The sequence below is a fragment of the Andrographis paniculata genome, unplaced genomic scaffold, assembly GCF_009805555.1.
Source record: "Andrographis paniculata isolate CXL003 unplaced genomic scaffold, ASM980555v1 Contig32END, whole genome shotgun sequence".
In the NCBI taxonomy this organism is placed as follows: domain Eukaryota; kingdom Viridiplantae; phylum Streptophyta; class Magnoliopsida; order Lamiales; family Acanthaceae; genus Andrographis; species Andrographis paniculata.
In genome coordinates, this window is record NW_026137565.1 from 1,944,368 (window position 1) to 1,968,518 (window position 24,151).

The 24,151-nt window shown below is 33.5% G+C and overlaps 3 protein-coding genes across 6 annotated transcripts; 2 read left to right on the top strand and 1 right to left on the bottom strand.

Annotated features, from left to right (window-relative positions):
- The first annotated feature begins 470 nt into the window (after positions 1 to 470).
- On the top strand, positions 471 to 1,624 carry LOC127247351 (uncharacterized). Its single transcript, XM_051269185.1, has 2 exons — positions 471 to 552; positions 684 to 1,624. The coding sequence occupies exons 1-2, from the start codon at positions 471 to 473 to the stop codon at positions 1,622 to 1,624; spliced, it is 1,023 nt and encodes a 340-aa protein (XP_051125142.1).
- A 6,809-nt stretch (positions 1,625 to 8,433) lies between these two features.
- Positions 8,434 to 10,174, top strand: LOC127248015 (scarecrow-like protein 23). The gene has a single exon (XM_051270139.1). The coding sequence runs from the start codon at positions 8,645 to 8,647 to the stop codon at positions 9,977 to 9,979; it is 1,335 nt and encodes a 444-aa protein (XP_051126096.1). The 5' UTR covers positions 8,434 to 8,644; the 3' UTR covers positions 9,980 to 10,174.
- A 7,646-nt stretch (positions 10,175 to 17,820) lies between these two features.
- Positions 17,821 to 23,908, bottom strand: LOC127247244 (uncharacterized). Of its 4 annotated transcripts, XM_051269022.1 has the most exons (7): positions 23,710 to 23,908; positions 23,495 to 23,561; positions 22,306 to 22,430; positions 19,400 to 22,219; positions 19,073 to 19,315; positions 18,853 to 18,978; positions 17,821 to 18,437 (listed from the first exon to the last, which is right to left on the bottom strand). In XM_051269022.1, the coding sequence occupies exons 3-7, from the start codon at positions 22,387 to 22,389 to the stop codon at positions 18,180 to 18,182; spliced, it is 3,531 nt and encodes a 1,176-aa protein (XP_051124979.1). In that variant the 5' UTR covers positions 22,390 to 22,430; positions 23,495 to 23,561; positions 23,710 to 23,908; the 3' UTR covers positions 17,821 to 18,179. The 4 variants fall into 4 exon arrangements, with proteins under 4 accessions (XP_051124979.1, XP_051124981.1, XP_051124978.1 ...); XM_051269024.1 differs by lacking the exon at positions 23,710 to 23,908 and having other exon boundaries at positions 17,821 to 18,434; positions 23,495 to 23,675; XM_051269021.1 differs by lacking the exon at positions 23,710 to 23,908 and having other exon boundaries at positions 23,495 to 23,675.
- Positions 23,909 to 24,151: the final 243 nt, after the last annotated feature.

Below are 24,151 nucleotides of genomic sequence, written 5' to 3' on the forward strand. Positions count from 1 at the left end.
TCACTGGTGAGGGAATTCTATTCGAACCTAAGCCAAGCTAAGAGTCTATGAAATGTATACATAAAATGAGGATGGGTAGACTGCTCAGCGCGGAAGATCAACCTTGTCGTGGGCTGGGAACACCACTACCCCACCCAGGAAATGGATGATAGGTTGCGGGCAATGGAGACCTGTAGCTTGCTTAAGCTGCAGAAGCTATATAGGACCTTCGTCACCACCCTCGAATATGATAAGAGGAACCTTAAATTTGGGTCGGTGGACGAAGAGAAAAATGAATGGGTGAAGTGGTCGTTGAGCCAAATAATGATCACCACTCACACCACAGACATCCATCCTGACTTTCTCCTTGCCCCACGCTCGATTCTGGAGGAGACAACTGATGTTGATTTGGGCGCGATAATCGGCATAGATATCTAGGAAAGAAGAAATGAAGAAAGAATGCTGGGTCACGGGACCCTGATTACAGAGCTATGCCGACGCACGGGCGTCGATCTGCCCACTCTAGCCCAAGAACTGCAAATGAGGCCGCTACTCTCAGCGGCCTTCCACAAGGCATGGCTGGAGTCCAAGGGGTTCACCCTCATCCCCAAACAAAAAAAAAAAAAAAAAAGAGGAAAGCACAAGCGGCTGCACCCCCTCCACCAAAAAGAAAAATGAATGTTGTGGGGGGGAGGAAATAATAGGAGAGGAGGTGACACTTCAAGCTGATCCGGAAGAGGCCGCTGCAGGAACCGATTCTGAACAAACCATCTCCAATGAAACTCCCGTTGATGAGGAGGAGGAGTCCCTCCGCGTCGCTCGAGAGATAGAGGAGGACCTATTCGGGGCAGAACTGGCCAGGGAAAATAAAGGAGGAAAAGCTCCAGGAGCGGCCGCTGGTGAGAAGAGGTCGAAGCGAAAGGAAGACCTCGCTCCAGCGCCTGTCAAGAAGCCGATGGTGAAAGAGGCACTACGAAAAAATCCAACACCCCATCGGCGAGCGACAAGGCAGGAGAAGGGGAAGGGGAAAACGGTGGAAGAAGAAGCGCGCGAAGACATGATCCCGCTTTCCAGACTAATGAAGGGGATCACAATCAGAGAACCCACTGCTCAACCCGAAAGACCTTCACCAGCGAGGCTAGCAACGGAGGGGGTGTCACCCGAGCCGCCACAGAGTCCACTGGGCAATGAACCTGTTCCCTTCAACCAGCATAGGGCAGGTGAGTCAACTGCTGCTGGACCAGACAATGAAACCACACCAGTTAACCAGCCGGGAGCGGTGGAGCCTACTGCTCTTGGACCAGAGGAGGAGCGGAAGACCATCATAACCGAAGAAACCATCGGCGGGATTGATGTCACAGTGGAATCTTATAAGGAGTATCCCGCCGAGGTCCTCGCTGCCACAACCGCTGAAGCTGCCAATGAAACCGAGAGGGTTGAGGCAGTCATAACAAATCTTTCCCTTCTGCAGGTGTCTCCACGCAGTCCCAGAACGCCAATAACAACTGGAACACCGGCAGAAACTCTAACTCCGGCCTCAACAAAATCTGACAAAACAATCTTCGATGAGGAGGAGGATGAAGAGGAAAAGCGATTCCGGGAAGAACAAGCTCAGCTGTTCGTTGCAATACAACAGCTAGAATAGAAGCCACAACGCGAGCGCCAAAAGAAAAAGAAGATGAAGGTGCTGACCAAGTTGCTCAAATACTGGAAGCCACTCACCCAACTCCAGCTGCGATTCAGAAAATACTTGGAGCGGAAGAAGGCAGAACAGCTGGAGTGTGAGGCAGCGAGGCAATTGGTGTTCCTAAGGGATGTCACCCCTGAGCCAGCACCTGATTCCTCGAGAAAAAAGGAGCCAGTGGATATCAGTTCGGCTGAGTTGGAGGGACAGTCACCAGCAGCCGCGGAAGTAGGCACATCAGCTTCCTGCGCGACTCTTGACACCTTAGAGAGATGACTGGATGAACCAACGCAGCCATGCTCAGCCAATACCTGATGACCCAAATGCTGATAGATACTTATGCAAGGAATTTGGCTTAAGGACTGGCCACTAGCAGAAAGGCAAGCGCCACACTAGAAGCGCGTGTGGAGGCGCTGGAGACTCGAGTTGCAAGCCTGGGTGCATCTCAAACAGAGATCTTGAATGCGTTTTCAGCCATCACCCAGCAGAACGCAATCCTCATGGAACAACAACTTGACACAGCTCGAAGTCTCTAAAGAATGGAAGATCTAGTGCGGCAGCTGACAAGGAATCTTCCCCAGGGGCGAGGACCCTCGAGCGAGAAAAGAAAATAAAGGAATGTCCTCCCCCATGTACATAGTCTCTGAAATGGCAAGGGTTGTACATAGAACAAATGATCAACGAAACGACAATTTTGGTAACAAGTGAAATTTTTCTTTATTGTATGTCTACCATAATCTGAAGTATGTGTTCTTATTTGAGATACTTGTGATATCCTGTTGCGTTAGCTCTATGATATGTTTTGAAGTAAAGTTAGATAACTTACAAACACCAGACCAAGTAATTGTCCTTCGAACTTTCTCAATAACTCGAACATTGCTGTTAAACTAAGTAACAGCGAATGGGACTTGTGAGGATTAGTGCCCCCTTTGTTTCAATTTTTCCATACTCAGTAGGGCAAGCGAACTTTTGTCTATCGACTTTGTTCACAAGAGATGATTTGAAAAGAGAAATCCTTAAATATGGTTTAAGAAACAATGTGAGCGAAGTAGGGAGGACCTATCATTACAAAGGAGCTGAAAATGCCTAGGTGCGCGAGAATCGAATAAGATCATGAGCAGACACAATGTTTGTTTAAAACTCTTGATCAAAAAAAAAAAAAGTAATGATTCTCCGTACCCTTCGGCTGAAGGCTTCCTTAATAAAAAATAATCCCTGCTAAGCAAACAAAGTAGATGATACCGGGATAACTCCATTCATGTTAAATCAAATGACAAGTTTGAATGCTTAAGGATCAATTGTCTCTACCCGAGATTCACATTACTCCAAATCATGGCGCTGATCATTAGCAATTCTTGACTGCAGTGAACAGAATAACTCTGTGATCTCATAATTCAGTTTGTTCGAGGACGAACAAGGTACAATTTCTTCTATCGTGCCTCGTGATTGTTTTATTTACTGGGAGTCATAGCATCATTTCTTCGGACAGCCTAGTTGCACAAACTTAATAGGAGGTACATCTTACTATACCAAGTATGTCTAATAAATTAGCAACGTACCTGTGCCCAATCGTGCATCGAAGATAGATGTTTTGTTGCTCACTCTTGGACCGTGCATTAATGTCCACAAATAGTACCTTTAAAATTAATGCATCATCCACATATTTGTCACATCATCATCACACAAGAACGTCACATAGTTTTTCTGGATTGGTGAAATATATTGGAGTTTTACTGTTACTGTAATTATACTACTCCATATTTTTTATAGATTTCTATAAATATCCTCGAGCAGGGTGGTCGTTTCTAAACCTATTACATGAAACTCTTCTTGGTATGAACCATAATTAACAATTTCTGACTGTTTTCGTCCCTTTCCATCATACCTAATCAAGCCTTCAGAATTAATAATTTTGCCTCACCATATAAAATTATATTACCATACTAACAAATTTATCTATAAAAAAGAATACTAAAAATCATATTCTTATGAACCGCATAACTGAAAATACACTATCTCGTGTATAAAACAATTTATTCAAAATTTTCCAAATAAAATTACACTATTACGTCTATACCTAAATGTTGCCCCCAAAAATGTTCACCAAATAACTACTTTTATGTCTAAATCAAAATCTACTAGTTGCAAATAGAGTTACTAACCTTTGAAATTTTTAAGGTCAGTTGTTTGTTCACGGTTAAATGATGTGACCGCCGGAGAGGTGATGGCGATTTTTTCGGAAAAAAATCGCTTTCAGTTTGTGCGGAAAACCCAAACAAATACACCTCGACGGCGAAGAGATGGGTCTTCGAGATCGAAAACCTAAAAATGAATGGGTATTAAAGATTGGAAGGGCGTGGACTACCAGATAGTGGATTGGACACTAGTGTTTCTTCGATGATTGCGCACGCAGTCGAAGAAGTTTCTTCTTTTTCTTTTTGTTGGAGAGGGCTGCAAAAGAGGGATGATAGAACAAATAATTAAATAAAATAGGAATTGCAGATCAATTTATTTGAGGACTAAATATAAATAAATTTTAACAAATAGATATTTAAACCCAATAATCCGCTGTTTTAATAATATAAATATTAATAAAATAAATCATTATTAAAGTAAAAAAGATAATAATTATAATATAATAGTTTTGTCTTGTATATTTATATTTTAAATTTTGTAATTTTTATTATATAAATAATATTTAATTTAAATTATTTTATTAGTTAATACATAATTTTTTATAATTTATTTTATTTTTTATTTAAATTTTATTTTATTTACTTATAAGTGTATTCTTTTATGAGATTTTGATCATTTTTTCACTATTCAATAATTTTTTTTTCTTTTTAAATATCAAATGAAATACTTTTTTTATATTATAATAAAAATTAATTTTAAATTCGAAGTATTACATTTATATTTATTTATATCGTATCATACTACTATACTACTGTTACAATTCAAAATTTTTATTATTAAAATTTCAACTCAAAATATAAATTTCCAAACAAACACACCCTAATTTCATTGTTTTAATTATTTTTATATTGTAATATGTTGATCAATTATTATTTTTATATTTTTTACACAATAAATAAATTATAAATATATCTAAATAAAATAAAAATAAAAATTAATTTAATTTATAGTGGCGGTTGAATAATTATTATTTGATAGATTCGAAAAATTTCGAGATTAACTAAAATAGGTTCAGAAGTTCTGAAACTAACGAGGGTTCGGAATTTTTCGAGATTGTAAAAGTCTCGGAATTTTTGAGACTATTCAGAATATATTCGGAAAATTCCGAAACAAATTAAAATAGGTTCGGAAGTTCCGAGACTAATTAAAGTTCAAAATTTTCCGAGATTCATTAAAATAGATTCGGAATTTCCGAGACTCTTTAGAATAGGTTTGGAAAATGCCGAAACTAATTAAAATAGGTTCGGAAGTTTCAAGACTAATAAAAGTTCAGAATTTTTCGAGATTCATTAAAATAAATTCGGAATTTCTGAGAGTGTAAAAGTCTCGAAGTAGGTTCGGAAAATTCCGATACTAATTAAAATAGGTTCGAAAGTACCGAGACTAATAAAAGTTCGGAATTCAGATACTAATTAAAATAGATTCGGAATTTTCAAAACCGTAAAAGTTCGAAATTTCGGAGACTATTTAGAATAGGTTCAGAAATTTCCAATACATTTTAAAATAGGTTCGAAAGTTTCGACACTAATAAATAATCGGAATTTTCCGAGATTAAAATGGTTCAGAGTTTTTTAGACTATTTAAAATAGGTTCGAAAATTCCGAGACTATGTAGAATAGATTCGGAAATTCTGAAACAATGCAGTATAATAAAATATATATTTAATATAGCTTCGGAGTATCCGAAATAAAATTAAATAGTCTCGAAATTTCCGAGCAAAAAATGGTTAATTGATTTTAGGTTTATTATATATGTTTTTTTTATTGTATCGGAATTGATTTCGAGATAATTTTTTATACTGATTAATAAAATTCTGGTAGTGCTCTTTTTCTTCCTTTGGACTACTTATTAATATAATAATTAATATTTTCTTTGTACTATATATTAATATAATAATTAATATTCAAATATTAATATATAAAAATAATTTTTTTTCAAAGGAAATATTAAAATATTTATGTTCATGTTTGTTTGATTTTATTTAAATTTGAATTCTGATTAATATATTTTGACATATGTTTTATGAACAAAAATTAATATATTTTATTTATGATAGAATTAAATATACTAAAAAATATTTTAAAATTATTGAAAATTATTAAAAATTTATATTACTTATTATGTAAAATGATTAAACGAAGGGACCTTTTTTTTAGTTTTGTTCGGAATTGTTTGTTTGGGGTTTGGATTTTGAGTTGGGACTTGAATAGTAAAAATTTTGAATTTGAATAGTTGTATGATGTGATATACATAGGTGTTGATGTGATTTTTGAATGTAAAATTGATTTTTAATATAATATAAAAAATAAAAAATAGGTATTTTGATTTAATATTTTTGGAAAAAAAAAAAAAAAAAAAACTGGGATGAACAGCACACCAGGAACATTTTGACCGCAATGACTAACTATTTTTCTTTTATTTTTATATACATAGAAATGGGAATTGAACTATGTAAAAATTAGTTTTAGATTTAGTTACGTGGTGGCTCCGGAACTGATTGGCAAGTCTAATGAGTAAAGAAAGACTATTTATTCCTACTACTACTACTACTATTATTATTATTATTATTATTATTATTATTTAAAAGAAAAAAAATTATTTTTTGTTTCAATGAAATCAAAATTTATTTCAATATAAAAAACTCATCGATTTTAGTTCTATTATAAACAATTTCAATCAATTTAGATTTTACCGTTTAAAAAACTAACGAAAATTGCTGACGCGAACGTAACGGGGTTGACGTGATAGCTAACCTGAAACAAAATGGTCATGTATAATATACACGGATATGTTTATACGGTCATGTATAATTCAGTGTACAATTATAAATAACCATATTGCTACAATGTCATGTTTAATTCTAAACGGCCGTGCACATTTTTGTTTTGATCGAAAAAATTTTTTGTTATATCTTTTAAAATATACTCTCTCTATCCCTTAATAATCTATCCATTTTTGTTCATTCCCATAACAAAGTATCCATATTTTTTTTTTTTTAGTAATTGTACTATCTACCTGACATTACAAATACTCTTCCAATTTAGAATATATTACACAAATGTCATTACCTTTATATCATACAATACTAATAGGGTTAATTTAGTATTTTTACTTTGATTTCTACTTTATCCCAATATAATAATAATATTTCTGAAACTCTGTACAAAAACAAATAGATATATAGATATAGGACGGAGAGAGTATATATTTTATGAAATTAAAATAGTTAATACAGTTAAAATAGAAAAAAAAAAATCAATAGTAACTCTTATATAATTAAAATGTATCAATTTTAGTTTAAACATAAAAATTTTGTCATGTATATTCTTTTGAAAGATTTGACTTAAAATTCTACTATTCATAAAAAAATTTTCTCTTACAAACATTTCATTACTTAACTATTTTTTATTTTTTTATATTATATTAAAATTTATTTTAATTTAAATACTATTTCAACATAGACATATATAATTGTATTGAAATGTAAAATTAATTTTTAATACTATAGTATAAAATAAAAATAAAAAAGATAATTATGTAATTGAATGTGTTTAGTAGGAAAATTTTTATTGAAAAAAAGAATTTTAGGCAAAATTTTCGAAAAGAGCATACCCTATAAATTTTTATATGTGAACTAAAATTAATACTATAATTTTAATTATATTAAGATTACTATTAATTATTATTTTTTTCATTTTAACTATATTAGCTATTCTAATTTCAAAATATTATTTTAAAAAATATATATAAAAAATAATAAAATTTTAGACCAAAACATAAAGGTACACGGCGTGTAGAATTAAACATGGTCGTGTGACTTGCCTTGTCGGGCCTAGTATGCATGATATTAGGTTCGGCCGGGGGTTTACCCAATACGCACTTTCAAGTAGCGATTACGGGTTTCCACGTCATTAAAAAACAAAAAACCATGGTTGTGTGATAACATAGCCGTGTATAATTGTATATTGAATTATATATAGTCGTGTGACAACATGACCGTGTACAATAGCACATGGTCGTGTTGTTTCCAAGTCCGTTGTCACGTCAACTTAGTTTTTGAACTGTAGGACCAAAATTAATTGAAATTTTTTATAATTGAACCAAAATTGATTAAAATTATTTATAATAAAATTAAAATTGACGAGTTTTTTTTTATATTTGGACTAAAATTTATCTATTTTAAGTATATTAGAACCAAAATTGATTTTTTGTCTTATTATTATTATTATTGTTATTTAATGAAATATGTATGTATATTTATATATTTTTCCCTACCATTTATTGTGTCATAAGTACTATAGATATAAAATTAAAAAATATATATATAATTAATAAATAATAAAAAATAAATAGAGTATAATATGAATAATTATAATTTTACATTAAACACATTTATTTTATCCGATTAAAAAAAATTATAAATTATAAATAAAATTCAAAATATGAGTAAATCTATAATCCTTATTTAGTAAAATATAAAACGTGTAGAAGTAACAAGATAGGCACAATACACAAAACAAGACAGATGGACTAATATTTATTATAGTCAAAGGTTCTAATGAACTCAACACAAAAAACAAAGCCCTTCTCACCCGTGCCATCATTGCTTCATCATCGATATATCTTGAATAAATAACTCTAATATAATTATTAAAATAAAAATAAAAATAAAATAGAAATTAATAAGAAACAAGAAAATTAATTTTGTCGACTTCTTCTTCTTCTTCATCGCCAAAAGCTTTTCCCCTTTTTCATTCAATTCCTTTTTCTTCTTCTTCTGCAGCAATGCTCCACACACCGCTTACCCTGCGCCCTACCGCACCCAATCACTCCCCTCTCTCCATGACCTCCGCCGGCAAGCGTCCCGTCGACATTCCCTCCACCGCCGACGACGACGCCGACGCTTCCGATCCAGTCAAGCGCCGCCGCCGCAGCAGCTCTGAGGACGTTCCGATTGCGGATGAGGAGGCGGCGCAGCAGCTACGGGCGGCGGTCGGAGATGAAGATTCCGACTCCGGCGGGCTACGGCTGCTCGGTCTGCTTCTCCAGTGCGCAGAGTGCGTGGCGATGGACAACCTCGACGACGCCGGGCAGCTGCTGCCGGAGATCGCGGAGCTCTCGTCGCCGTACGGATCCTCGGCGCAGCGGGTCGGCGCGTACTTCGCGGACGCGCTCTCGGCGCGCGTGGTGGCGTCGTACCTCGGCGCGTACGCGCCACTCTCCCCGCCGCCGCGTGCGCACCTCCTCCGGCTGCAGAACGCCGTCCAAATCTACAACTCCGCCGCGCCGCTCGTGAAATTCGCGCACTTCACGGCGAACCAGGCGATCCAGCAGGCCGTGGACGGCGCGGATCACGTCCACGTCATCGATCTCGACATCATGCAGGGCCTCCAATGGCCAGGATTGCTCCACATCCTCGCCTCCAAATCCCGCCGCATCAAGTCCCTCCGCATCACCGGCCTCGGCCCCTCCGGCGACCTCCTCGCCGCCACCGGCCGCCGCCTGGCCGAATTCGCCGCCGCCTTCAGCATCCCGTTCCAATTCCAGGCCGTGGAGGGCAAAATCGGAAATCTCCAAGACCTGACCCAATTAGGGCTCCAAATTGGAGAAACCGTCATAGTCCATTGGATGCACCATTGCCTGTATGACATCACCGGTAGTGACTTAAATGCACTCAAAACCCTAACCCTAATTAGGCCCAAATTGATCACCATTGTTGAGCAAGATTTGGGCCATGGCGGGGCCTTCCTCGGCCGATTCGTCGAGGCCTTGCACTATTACTCGGCCCTATTCGACGCCCTCGGCGATGGGCTCGGGCCCACGAGCTCCGACCGTCATGCCGTCGAGCAACAATTGTTCGGGTGCGAGATACGCAACATTGTGGCCGTCGGGGGCCCAAAGAGGACGGGGGAGGTGCGCGTCGAGAGGTGGGGGGAAGAGTTGCGCCGGGCCGGATTCGGGCCGGTTTCTCTCGCGGGAAACCCAGCCGCACAAGCGAGCTTGTTGCTCGGGATGTTCCCGTGGCAAGGCTACACTCTAGTCGAGGAGAATGGGTGTCTCAAGCTCGGGTGGAAGGATTTGTCGTTGATGACGGCTTCGGCTTGGGAGCCTTCGGATTAGGGGCGGTGTGTGCAATTTAGGTACGAAAACGAGTCGAGTCGAGTCGAACTCAGCAGAACTTGTGTGTGTTTTGATGGTGTTGTAAAGATGAAGTTTTGATTCTTTGGTGATTGAAATAAAAAATTTAAAAAGATGTTAATAATGTTAATGTAGCAAATTTATGAACATCAATCATCAATGCACTAAAGTTGGTGATCTTTTTCTTGTTTTTGATTCTTTTGATGTGGTGATGTCTTAGGAATAATAATAATAATAATTAATGACATGCACATAAGTGTTTTTAATGTAGGAAAACAAAAGGTGCACATAAATATAGTAAGTACTATCTTTAATTTATTTTTTAAAAATAAATGATACTTCCTCTATTTCCATATAATTTTTTAAATTTTTATAATTAATTAAACAATAATAATATTTTATTGATTAATGAAAGTATGTAAGATGATTTTTATATTTTTTTATCTTTTATATTTTATAAATTAATTGTATATGTAATGATGTATTTGTAATTTATATAAAAATTTAAAAATATTTTTTATATTGGTGTATGATTATTTTTACTATGATAAAAAAATATATTTTTTTTTAGTGAGACAGATAAAAATAATAATAAAATTTGTTTTAAATGAGACAAAGAGACTTATATATTTATTGAATTGGAACTAGATAGGAATTTCATATAATATTTTAAAGTAGATATTTATATGGTATTTTAAATAAAAAAAAATAGTTAGATTTGTTAAGGAATTTTTTATAATTAATAGTATAAAATTAAAATTGAAAAAAAAAAATTAATACGGAATGAACAAAATTTGATATTTCTTATTTTTCATTCCACTTAAATAGTCTTATAGTCTTATTTAGTTATTGTATCTAAATAGATTATTTATATGTGATATTCATACAATTACCAATTTATATATACTTTTATTTTTATTTATTCAAATATCATCTGAATTAAATCCAAATTCTTAATTTTAAAACTATCAACACAAGATTAATGGTTGGATGTGATCTTGCTATTGAGGGTAATATAATTATCATTGAGGCTAAGCAAGATTTAATTCAACAAATACTAAACTTAATTATGAATCAATATATGATCCATAGGCTTTAAAGTTTTTCATTTTACATAAATCTCAGTAAAAAATATTCATTTGGTCAGTTTTGTCTTTCCAAATTGAAAGTATTTGTTTTTTTTAGTAAAAGTATATCTCAATTAAATATAATAATATTTTTATTTTTCATACTTCTTTTTTTAATCTCATATTGTCTAGGGTAAAATAAATTTTACATTCATTTATTAGGCTATCCTCAATCCAAATACCCATACAGGGTTTCTTTCTATTCTAATCATATTTTATATCCACATCAAAGAACCTTTTAATATCTCTATTTTTTCCGCATCATTAAATATTTTATATATTTATAAAATAAAATTATATTTTGCAATCATATTTTATTCTTATAATATTTAATAAAAATAAAACAATTATTTAGCATAAATAAATAAAATAAATAAAAATAATAATTTCACACTTTGCATAATAATTAAAGTTAAATATTTAATTTTTTTATTTCTTGAAAAATATATTTCAAATTATAAATATTAAATAAAATTTTATATAAAAAAATTAGAATATAATATTTTAAATAAAATAAATTATTATAAATATAAATAAAAAAGTATATATTATAAATATTATTTTTAATATTTATTGAATAAAAAAGTGGACCATGGCCCACAAAAATTGGAAGAAACGGTACACTCGCAATGTACCGTTCCTTATGTTAATTGATGTTTTAATTTTTTTTTTATTTAATAAATGATGACGTGGGAGGCGCTTCTCAACAAGCGTCTCCCGTTGTGGATGCCCTTAAACTACACATCTATAAAATATTAATATACTTAAATTTAAATGCAAAATCAAATGAATACCTTTCATTCAAACAAATGAATATAATATAAATTTTTTTAAAACTATTTGAATAGGACAGGGAGTATATTTATTATTATTATTATTATTATTATTAAATTTGCTTTGATTAAATAAACATATACTTCCTCCGTACCATATATTTTGGACGTGTTACCGTAGATACGAGAATTTAAGTAAAATATAATTAGTAGGTAATTAAAAAGCATATTAGTAGAAATAATTATTATTTAGTAAAAATAATTATAGATTAAGATAAATAAATAGTTTAAGTAAGATTAAAAAAATTATAAAATTTAAAATTTAAAATGTGATTAAAGTGGATAATCATATTTCTAAAAAAAAGAAAATGACGAGTTATGTGGGATGAACAAAAATAAAAAATATGAACAAATTATGTGGGACGGGGGAGTAAATAATTATTTATAATTAAGATGGGTGATGTTAGAAGGAAAAAAGTTGTTATTAGCCTGTACAATGATGTTTAGTAAAAATTGACTCTTATCTACCTTCTCTCATTTTATGACACAATTATCCATTAAAAGAAACAAACATACAATGCAACTAGGATGTCAACCGGGCGGGTTCGGGATGGGTTCTGCAGGCCCCGAGACCCGCCCCGCTAGAAAATATTAGGCTCCAAGACCCGCCCTGCTTCGCTTCCACCCGGCCCCAGGATCTGCTCCGCCCCGAACCCTCCGGGTTCAGGGCCAACCCGGCAAATCCGTTTTTTTTTTAAAATATATAATAATAAATATTTTTTTAACAATCGAATACTAAAACAAATAGCATTAAAAGCACAAAAAAAATCTAAAAACAATCAAATATTGATCCATAAAAATAAGATAAATAAATAAATAATATATTTTTATTATATAACTATACATATATTAGGTATAATAATTTTAAAAAATTATTTGAAGCAGGCGACTAATTGAATTTTATATTTAAAATTATTTAAGTAAATAAATAATATATTTTTATTATATAAATATACATATATATTAGTTATAATAATTTTAAAAAATATCCGAGTTCAAGTCCGGGTCCGGGTTGGGGTGGGTTTTTAGTAAAACCCGTAATCCGTCCCGAATCCGGCCGAATTAAAAATTTTAAATCCACAATCCGCCTTGAAACATATTATTTAGACCCGAACCCGCCCCGTTAAGAGCGGATCCGGGGCGGGTCCGTTACTAACTCGCACTATTTGACATCCCTAAATGCAAGACCATTTTATATATATTTCACCCACAAAAATTAAGACCATTCTGTAATTTATTTTTTTATTTTTTTTATTGGGGTGAAAAAAATAAAATAAATAAAAACCTTTATTAGAAGAGAAAACTAGCCATTATTGTTGCTCGAATTCGGGTGTGTTTGTTTGGGAATTTGGATTTTGAGTTAAAATTTGAATAGTAAAAATTTTGAATTTGAATAGTTGTATGATGTGATATAAATAGGTGTTGATGTAAAGTTTTAAATGTAAAATTGATTTTTAGTATAATATAAAAAATGAAAAATAGGTGTTTGATTTGATGTTTTTAGGGAGAAAAAATTAGATAAATAATGTAAATCCAATCCAATCCCCCAAACAAACACACCAACAGTGTACTAAGAGAAGTGAGGGATTATTACAAGAAAACAATGTGTATTTAATCAACACAAATTGAAGACAACTCATGTATAAATAAGTGTAACATAGGACTTGTAAAAATTTCAATACAAATATCACAATTAGACGTTTCAGCACCATGGTGATTGCCCCAATCCTTACACACACACATATATATATATATATATATAATATAAAAATATAACAGATAACACATATTGTATAAAGTATTACTATATATTGTCAATTCTATTCTATTTTATATTTGTGTTATATGTTTGTATCTAACGTATTGTCTAATGCTACCTCTGTCCAATTCTAAAGGTCCTATTTATTTTTTGTGTGTTGATTTTTAAATATTAATTATTATATCAAAACATAGTACAAATTAAAAAAAAAAATTGCAAAGTACTTCTATTAGTGTCTTATAATACTAATAGAATGACATTTGTACAAAAAATTAAACAGATATAAGAATATTTCTATTATCAAATACAATGACAGAAAAAGTAAATGTGAACTTAGAGGCGGACGAAGAGAGTATATATTATTGTACTATCAGCTCACTTAGGCAAAAATAGGCACCCATACAACAATACTTTCAATAAATAAATAAATAAAATAATATATATATATATATATATGTGGGTGTGTGTAATTTTTTGATGCAAAAATAAAAGTATATTTGAGATTGCATATGAAATTATTTTGTCTTAACATTGAGCTCATTGGTCTTATCTATACTCTAATTATTTGACACTAACAAACAAACTATACATCATTTTCTTTGTTTCTATGGTCCCTCAACTCTATAAATAGAATACTTTGTCTTTGAAGGGTAAAAGTTTGTTTACATAATTTGTATGAAATTTACACACATGATGATTTGTGGCTAGAAATTTGTGTTTAATTGTGATTTTTAATAATAAATTTTTTATTATTTAATCAACTATTTTTTTTTTCTTAAAAAATATTATATCCAATACTCTTTTGTCATAAGAAAATACATTCATTTTTCTTTATTTGTATGTCGTAAAAATAAATAAATAAATAAAAATTCTATTCCTATTTTAGCAAAAAATCATATCATTTTAAATATATATATATATTTTTTTTATTATAAAAGGTAAAAAAAATTACACGTCACATTGAAACTCATGCCCAAATTAAATGATTTTATTTTTATATGACGAAGAAAGTACTCATTTTTATTTATAATATTGTATCCAATAACTATTCCATCATATAATATTTTAAATACAAATAAAATAAAATAAAATAAATATGAGTTATTTCAATTCTATTATGTTTGTCTATGTAATAATATTGGAGGTTTTTGTTTTTAAAATCAAATTTCAATAATACATATATATAATAAATTATTATTCCATGTTGAAAACATTTTCTAAGTAATTCAGTAGATTTTTTTTATTACCATAACTATATTTACATATTAAATACTACAATTATTTTCTATTGTCTTGTAAAAAATTAAGTGAAATGTCTTCCAATTAACAAAGGGGACATAAAATATGAAAAATGTCTATTGTTACAAGAACAAGAATACAAAGAGAAGTGTGTTGTGGCTGTGCCGATGGAGCTGACAAAAACTGACCCGACACGAAATAATTTGGTTTGGATCAAAGATTTTAATCCGATTATGTATACGGGTTGACACGAACCCGGCACGATAATAAACGGGTCGGGTTAGGGTTGAAGCTCTCAACTCGAACCCGACACGACAACCCGATTATAATATATTAATATTTATTAATATATTTATTATATATAAAAAATAATCATAATTTAATAATTTTTTCATAAATTAATTTAAACTAAGTTCAATTTTAAATAATTCAACCTAATTTACGCTCAAACCAATAAAAACTAATATAACGCGACAACAAAACAAAAAATTATTTAATTTGAATCAAGAAATTAGACTTAATTATGTATACGGGTCAACACGAGTCAACCCGAACCTAACACAATAATAAACGGGCCGAATTAGGATTGAGTAATTTAACCCGTTTAAAATATTCAACCCGAGACGAATCGACCAATTCGCGGCTCTAGCTATGCACATGTAGATAGTGTTAGGACATTCACATATAAATAAATAAATGTATTGTGTTGTCTATTATTAAGTGTATTATTGGGATGAAATTATTGTCACAAAAATGAATGAGGACATACATGCATGTTCATGCTTTAGTTTTAGGACCACATATCATCATATCATATACGAATGCAAATTATTATTATTATTATTATTATTATTATTATTATTATTATTATTATATTACTCCCTCCGTCTCATGTAATATGGGTGTATTACTGTATATACTGGAATTTAGGTAAAATATAATTAGTAAGTAATTAAGAAGTGTATTAGTAAAAATAATTATAGATTAAGATTAAGATAAATAAATAGTTTAATTAAAATTAAAAAATTATAAAATTTAAAATGCGATTAAAGTGCATAATTATATTTCCAAAAATAAAAAGGACAAGTTATGCGGGACGGACGAAAATAGAAAATAGGGACAAATTATGTGGGACGGAGGGAGTATTACTCTCCTAATTTGTCTTGTATATTTTAAAAGAGACATAATTTTTAAATAATTGAAAAATATATTAATAAAAATAATTATATTGTCAAACAAATAATGTTATATTAAGATTAAAATAATTAATTATTTTAGTTATAATTTAAAAGATTATGCTAGGCTAGAAAATTAAAAATATTATTAACATTTATAATCTTAAAAAAAAATTATGATTATTATTATTATTATTATTATTATTATTATTGATTGTTACTTACGGTTGTTTTTATGTGCTTAGACAATATTTCCGAACGTTAATCGAAAATGGGCGGCCGCTCTTAGATGCCAGTTCACTTGTACATTTTTAATAAATACAACTCTTGGAAACTTTTAATTAGGGACAAAAAATAAAATAAAATAAAAATATCAAATTATCAAAAATACAAAAAATATTGAAGTTTTTGGTACCATTATATGATATTGTACATGGTAATAATATAGAGTTTTATATTTTAGATATTTTATTGAAAATATAGTATATTATTTTAATGTTTTAGTGTTTGATATATCGATATATACTAATGATTTAATATTATTGATATCAAAATTATTATTTTTAATATTTTTTTTAAAATTATAAAATTATTTTTTATTTTGATATTTTAGTATAAAATGGGAAATACTGATATCGTGTTGTATATATCTATTCTACTGAATTTTCAGTTGAATATCAATATATTTTTTTAACATGCTGAAAAATTCAGTATAATATATACTGTATAAAGCAAAAATTTCGATATATCAATCATCTCTACTTTTAATATTACTTTTACACTATTTGTTATCAATTTTGCTTTGAAAGAACATTGGTCGAATATGTGCTTTTATTTAAAATATTATATTAAAAACATATCTATTCATATTACATAAAATATTTATTCTTAAATTCAATTTTCTTATATCTAATCCAACTCAAAATTTCAAAATATTTTCAAAAGAATATCCAAGTAAAAGTTAATAGTATGTTAAAAAAAAAATCTTTTACAGCCAATTTTTGCGCTGTGTAAATACTATAATATATATAATTTTAGGGTGTAAATACTATAATATATACAATTTTAGGGTGTGTTTAAAAAAAATAAAAAATAAAAGCCAAATTTTTTAAACCATAATACAGATATTGAATATGTTTTTATTTAGAGAGTTTAAAAATATTTTATAATATAATTTTAATTTATATTTAATTAATTATATTACTATTATATCCCCAGATACATCCATCCTCTCATTTACCGCAAGAGTGTTTTCAAAATTCTGAAGAGTTTTGAATGTGATATTTTTGTGTAAAAAAATAATTTTTAATATAGTATTTTTTAAACAAAAAATAAATATTTTATATATTTTATATAATATTTTTTAAAAATAATACTGGTGAATAATATATAAATATGAACATAGCATTATATACACATAAGTAATATGAGTTAATATAATATTTTATGCAAGCATGTAGGCTTTGTCCTTCCAAATTTTTTTCTCTCATCTTTTCCAAAATAATATTACTACCTTCGTCGCACGTACATATACGATATATTAGGAGTGATATAATTAGTAGATAATTAAGAATATATTAGTAAAAATAATTATTCAAGATAACTAATTAGTTTAATTAAAATTTAAAAAAAATTAAAAAATTTAAAATGAGATTAAAGTGCGTAATCATTTCTAAAAAAAACAGTCACATGGTAATCATATTAACACAAAAACAAAAATAAAAAATCATCGAATACAAACTTAGACCAATTATCCATCCCAACATAAGTTATATAACATTTTACGATCAAAAGAACCCAACTTTAAAACAACAGTCAAGATTCGAGCCAAAAACCGATATCCCGACACAAGTTAAGTTCGCCAAACCAAAACTCAAACCACCAAACCCAAACCCGGTACATCATCCGCGCCTTTTATACAAATACACAAACCATATTACTACGGACAAAAAAAAAAAGAAAAAAAAATAAACAGAAGAAGAAGCAAAAAATGGCGAAAACCACGATGATAAATTCGACAACACACCATACCATGCATACGACCCACGCCTAATATCTCTTTCCAAGGATAATACCGATGATGACAGATACGAGAGCCACGCCTAAAATGAACTTTACGTTCATCATGGAGGATGATGATGATGACTCCTCACTAGTTTGGAGTGGTGACGCCGTACCTGAGGGCGATGAAGCCGCAGCTGCCTCCAACTTTTTCTTGCTCTTCCTTTTTGAAGGAGTCGTCATTCCGGGTATTGATTCGATTTCCCGTGACTTTATAGTCACGTCCTTGTGTTCTTCCACACCCTGCTGCATCATGATGGATCATTAATGTATTGAATCTTGCTAAAAAGAAAAAACAAGCTTGATGTTATTTGAGCATGTTCCGTAATTTGATTTAATTCTAGATTAGTAAAACTAAGGTAAACTCTTTTTCTAGTCACCCTGGCAGAACTGGTCTCCATCACCGGGGTGACACTTTGTCAATGATGCGATGATAATTTGACGCTTACGTGTCTGATTTGTTAGCGTCACATCGGCAACATGTGAATTTTTTTCACATAAAAAACTTTTAAAAATTAAAAAAAAATTCCACATGGCACGGACAAATCAGACAGATGAGCACTAAATCAGCACCGACGAGCCACGTTATCATCAACGTGTCATTTCCAGTGAAGGAGGACTCTTTCTTCGATAAAAAAATATGGATTCAAGTAAAATCTACCTTTTCTTTCGCCTTTGCATCAGCTTGCTGCAACCTCTGCTCGAGATCCTTCACTTGGCTTTCGAGAAGAACGATTTCTTGTTTCTTAGCTTCATGTTCGACATCCTTTTGCGAGATCAATTCTTTCTGTTGTTTCCAACAATATAGGGAAAAGTTGCGTCATGAATCGAACTTCATAAATATCTAGATTTCATAATGCACATTTGGTTCTTACACTTACCTCTTCTTTAAGACAACTTTCCGCAGCTGCTAACTGTTGCTCGAGTTCCTTAACACGGTTAAGCAAATCGCCTTTCTGTCCGGCTTCAGCGCTGAGGGCTTCCAACTGAGCTTTCAGAGCATCCTCGTTTGTTTTCTGCTCCTTCAACTGATCCTCGAGCTGTACTATTATTGTCTGAAGCTCCTTCTTTGAACTCTGAAATGACTCGTTGAGCAAATTGTTCTCCTCCATGACAGAAGATATCTGTAATAAGGCGACAAATTTATCAATGTTCGAGTCGTAAAAATTCAGGAAAAGACTAATTGGATCAAGTTTTCTTTTTTCTACCTGGGATTTATATGAAGCCAATTCCTCAGAAAGTTTTTGGTTGGCTTGAACCAGCTCTTGAGTCTCCTTTTCAAACCGGCTCGATTTTTCCTCGAGTTCGGTCTCTAGATTCTTTGATTTGGATGTGATTTCTTCCAACTCTAATCCTCGGCTCTTAACAACTGCAGATGCTTCGTTAGCCTGATGTTCATAGGTCATCACCTGTGCTTCGAAAGCTTTTAGCTTCTCATGCAAGTCCATGGCCTCCGAATGCTTTAGATTCGATTTCTTTACAGCTTCTTCCAGCTCTGCTTCGATTTCTGAAATACGAGCTTCTGCCACCGAATGCAGTTCAGTGACTTTAGCATGCCGATCAGTCAGTTCAGCAACAGTTTTTGCCTTGTCTTCAAGATCCTTAACCTTGTCGCTCAGCTCTGCATTGTGAGCAGACAAAACTGAATACTCGGACAAGTGCGATTCTGCTTTACCTTCTAATTCCGAAATCTTTTCTTTCAGGTCTTCGTTGATGCCCTCGGATGAAGCCAGCTTCTCCAGAATCCGATCAATCTCTTTGGTTGCAGCAGCATACCGTTCGTTAGTTTCCTCAATCTGCACTTCATAAGCCTTGACCTGACTTTCTAGGGCCTGTACTTTGTTGTGCAGAACGTTGGCCTCGGAATCTCTGCCGGTGAATCTCGCCATTGTCTCCTCTGAGTCCCTCTTCAGTGACTCGTGTGAGGATTCGAGTTCTGCAAGAACTCTGCTTCGTTGCTCGAGCTGCTCCTCGGCTAACCTGAGCTTATCCATGACTTCGCTTTCCCTGAGCCCGGTAACCTTGAGATCATCCTCGATGCTCGCCAACCTCTGCTGGCACATGTTCAGTTCGTCCCGCAAGATGTTAACCAGATTTTCTGCCTCGGATAGCTTCTCATTCGTTGTTTTTGACAAATCCTTCAAATTTTTGTTTTCTTCAGTTGCTGAATTCAAGAATTCGGTCAGCTCCTTTTCCTTATCGGCAGATGCCTGAAGAGCAGTTTCTAGACTTGATGCTTTCAACTGGAAAACCTCGAGCTCCGACTCAAGATCGGACACCTTGTTTGCACCTTTTGAAGCTTCTGCTTCTGCACCTGCATGTTTCTTCTCCAGAGAAGCTATTTCCTCTTCGAGCTCTTTAATCCGATATTTCTCTGTTTCGAGGAGCAGCTCTAGTTCACTTGCCTTTTTGCCTGCATCCGCTGCTTTCGATTCGGATGCCTGCATTAAGGTCTCGAGTTCAATGCTCCTCTGATGGATTGTGCTGGCTCGTCCCTCATGCTCGGTGGATCTGTCCACTGCATTCTTTAACTCTGCCTCAAGCTCAGAATTCCGAGCGGTCACCTTTGCCAGTTCAGACTCGATTTCTGCAACCTTAGCCTCGAACTCCTTCACCTTTTCGGTCATTGCCTGCTTCTCCCCGGCTTCACTCTCCGATAACTCTGTAAGTTCCCTCTGATAATCATGGCTTTTCAATTCCTCCAAATTCAGCAGCTGCTCTAGCTCGAGAACCCGCTGCTCAGCTGCAATGCTACGCGTTTCAGACTCCCTCAGCTTTGAATTTGCTTCCTCTGCTGCATCATTCAATGCTTTTAGCATGTCCTCGAGCTCGACATTCTTCTGGTTGGCAGTCATGGCTGCATGGCCTGACTCACTATGAAGCTCCTCGAGTGCTTTCAACTTCTGCTCGAGTTCTTTGCTATTCGATACTGCTTCGGACAGAAGTGCATCAGCTTTGCAGAAATTATCGTCCGACTGCTGCAGCTTTGCTTCGAGATCATTGCACATTTCCTTCATTTGGGCGGCGTTGTTTGTAAGGTCCGTCACAGCTTCTTCCAGGGCAGCCTTTTCTTTTGTCACTCTCTCGAGATCCTCCTCTGCCGACTTAAGCTTTGTCTCCTGGCTTTTCAATTGTTCTTCGATCTCTGCTTTCCCATTCGTCTCGTCCTCAAGCTTCTTTTTTGCATCCTCTAACTGGGATTCTTTCTCTCCAAGGCTTCCTTTGGCTTCTGCCAGCAAGTTCTCGAGGGATGTGATATCTTCCTTCGCCTTCAACTCTGCTACCTTGGTGAGTTCTAGTTCCTTTGTCAAGTCACCAAGCAATGCTTCAAGACTCTCATTCTCGGAAACCTTTGTATGCATGCCTTTCATCTCATCCTGCAACAGTGCCATCTGATCTTCCATCTGTTTGGCACCAGATTTAGCCTCCTCGAGCAACTTTTCAAACTCCAACACCTTCTGTGCCTCTGACTCAGCATTTGAACTGCTCTCCTTGTGCAACTCTTCGTACTTCCGGGCTTCTAAAGATGAACTCTGCAGCTCTGCCTCAATCTCTGCCACCTTCTTGCTTGAGGCCTCAAGCTGAAGATTAAGACGATCGAATGCCTCCTTCACGTCTGACAGCTCCTTGTGCCTTTCTTCATGTTCCTGCAATGCATTCTGTAAAGTTTTGAGCTCTGCGGCGTGTCTTTCCTCAGCCTCCGAAATCTGTTCCTGCAATTTCTTGTTAGCAGCTTCAAGATCTTCATGCTTCCCGATGCTCTCTTGGTGCTTCTCTTTTGTCAGCAAGAGCTCTTCTTTCAACTGTGCATTTTCGGATTCAGTCGCCTTCAGCGCACTGGATGTTCTCTGCAGTTCATGCTCGAGTTCTGCAATATTTTCCTGCGATTCCAAGACTTCTCGCGGCGTCTCTTCGATGATCGCTTTAGGCTTGGCAATCGACTCTTTCTCAATTTTGATGAATTCACCGTCGAGTGAGGCTTCCTCATCCTTCTTGGGCTCCTTTTCATCATTCACTTCTGATGTTACCTGGAAGGAATATACAAAGGGCTTAGGATTGGATGAAAATGACTACTGATAACTGGTTTTGAAATTGAAAAGGTTTTGATTTGAACCTTGATGGGAACTCCATTGGTCTGAACTTCCTCACTTAACTTTGCCGCTGGTATTTCCTGAGTTGCGAGAGTCTCATCTGCCATGGATACTCAATGAATTGTCAGGCCTAATATTATCTTTGATCCTGCATCATCAGACAAGAACATTAGATAAGTAAGATGGACAACAGAAAGTAGACACAGGAGGATCATTTGCACAGCAATAGCATAGCAAACTCATTTGTAATTTTCTCTGTTGATCATACTCAATTCAGACAATTATTAAATTGCAATTAATTTGACAAATAATGGATAAAACATCACAAATTTGGATGTTTAATTAAGCAAATATTATATAGTTATGAATTTAAAATATGTACAACCATCACCCTCAAATTTAGTGACCCACAGATACCAAAATCGACAAAAACACAAAGGGAAGGACTGCAAGAGAAGCATCAAACAATACCTACTTTGACATTATATATATGTTTATATATAAATATGAAAAATGAAAATAATATTGAAATTGACAAGAAAGGACTGTGGAGGAATGGTGTACCATCAATTCCTGTCAACTATATATATATATATATATGTGTGTGTGTGTGTGTATAATGTGTTTCATATAATTGTGGTGCATGAATGCTGCAAAAATTATAAGATCCTAAAAATACTTTGGGGTATTTTGGCAAACCTTCTTATTTTCAACTAATTAAGATCGTCAATTTTAGCGCACCTTGTGAAAGCCAGATTAGATTTAAGATATTTGAATGCTTAATTTGTTACATATATATACACAAACACGAGATTCAAAGACACAATTAAACCCATCAAAGTAAATGAAGATACAAAGAAAAACAATCGAAAACCAAAATACCGATCCTAATTTAGGCAATAAGAATCTTCGAAAAATGGAAAGGAAAACACGATCAGTACTGTATTCAGTGAGCTCTACTGGTATTGATTCGTACAGAAGCCGATTCATTCAGCGATGAATCAAACAGCTACAATCTCAATCTCAATCGATATATGACTTTCACAGTTCAACGACGCGTTTATCAACCAATCAATCCGATCATCCAAAAACAAACCAGAAATAAGCAGATCAATGCTTCGGAAACTAAATCAATCCACAGGCACAAACTCAAGCAAGAAAAAACCGAGATCGGATCAAAATCGAGGTCGCAAAAATCAAAAAGCTGCTCACCTGAGCGAAACCGATGCTTTTCGAGGCTGTCTTTTGTCGATTGCTAGCTAGCCGCGCCAGGCACGCACTGCGAGATAGAGAGAAGAAGGTAGGTTGTTGGTGAGAGAGAGAGAGAGAGAGAATTGCGATTGCAAATTTGGATTTAATAGTGGGAAAGTGAGTGGCGGGCCCTCTGCCAATACTTTACGAATTCAAATGTTCATATACAAATATACATCAACAGGAACGCTGAACCGATCGAATTGATTTTTCGCCGCCTTTGCCACACCACACCGCATTTTCCGTCGACGAACACTTCTTCTTTTGCTGCTTCTTCTTCTTCTTCGTCGTGCGCGTAGAAAATTCAACGATTGAGTTGAACGCGTCAGGCCTGCGAAGGAATCATGGCGACTGATCTGAGCAAGATGGAATCTTTTTGGACTTCAAATTTGGCGATGAATGAAAATGATGTGTATCTCTCTCTATATATTATTTTATTTATTTACTGTAAGTAATGTTTATCTTTTTCCACCTTCTCTCTAAATTATTGTAGTAAAAGCTATTACTTATTTTTTAGTATTATTACTAATACACACATTAAAATTTAAAAAGTTACGTACAACCTTTTGTATCATAAATATTATATTTAATATTTTAGTTTTAATTAAAAATATTTTC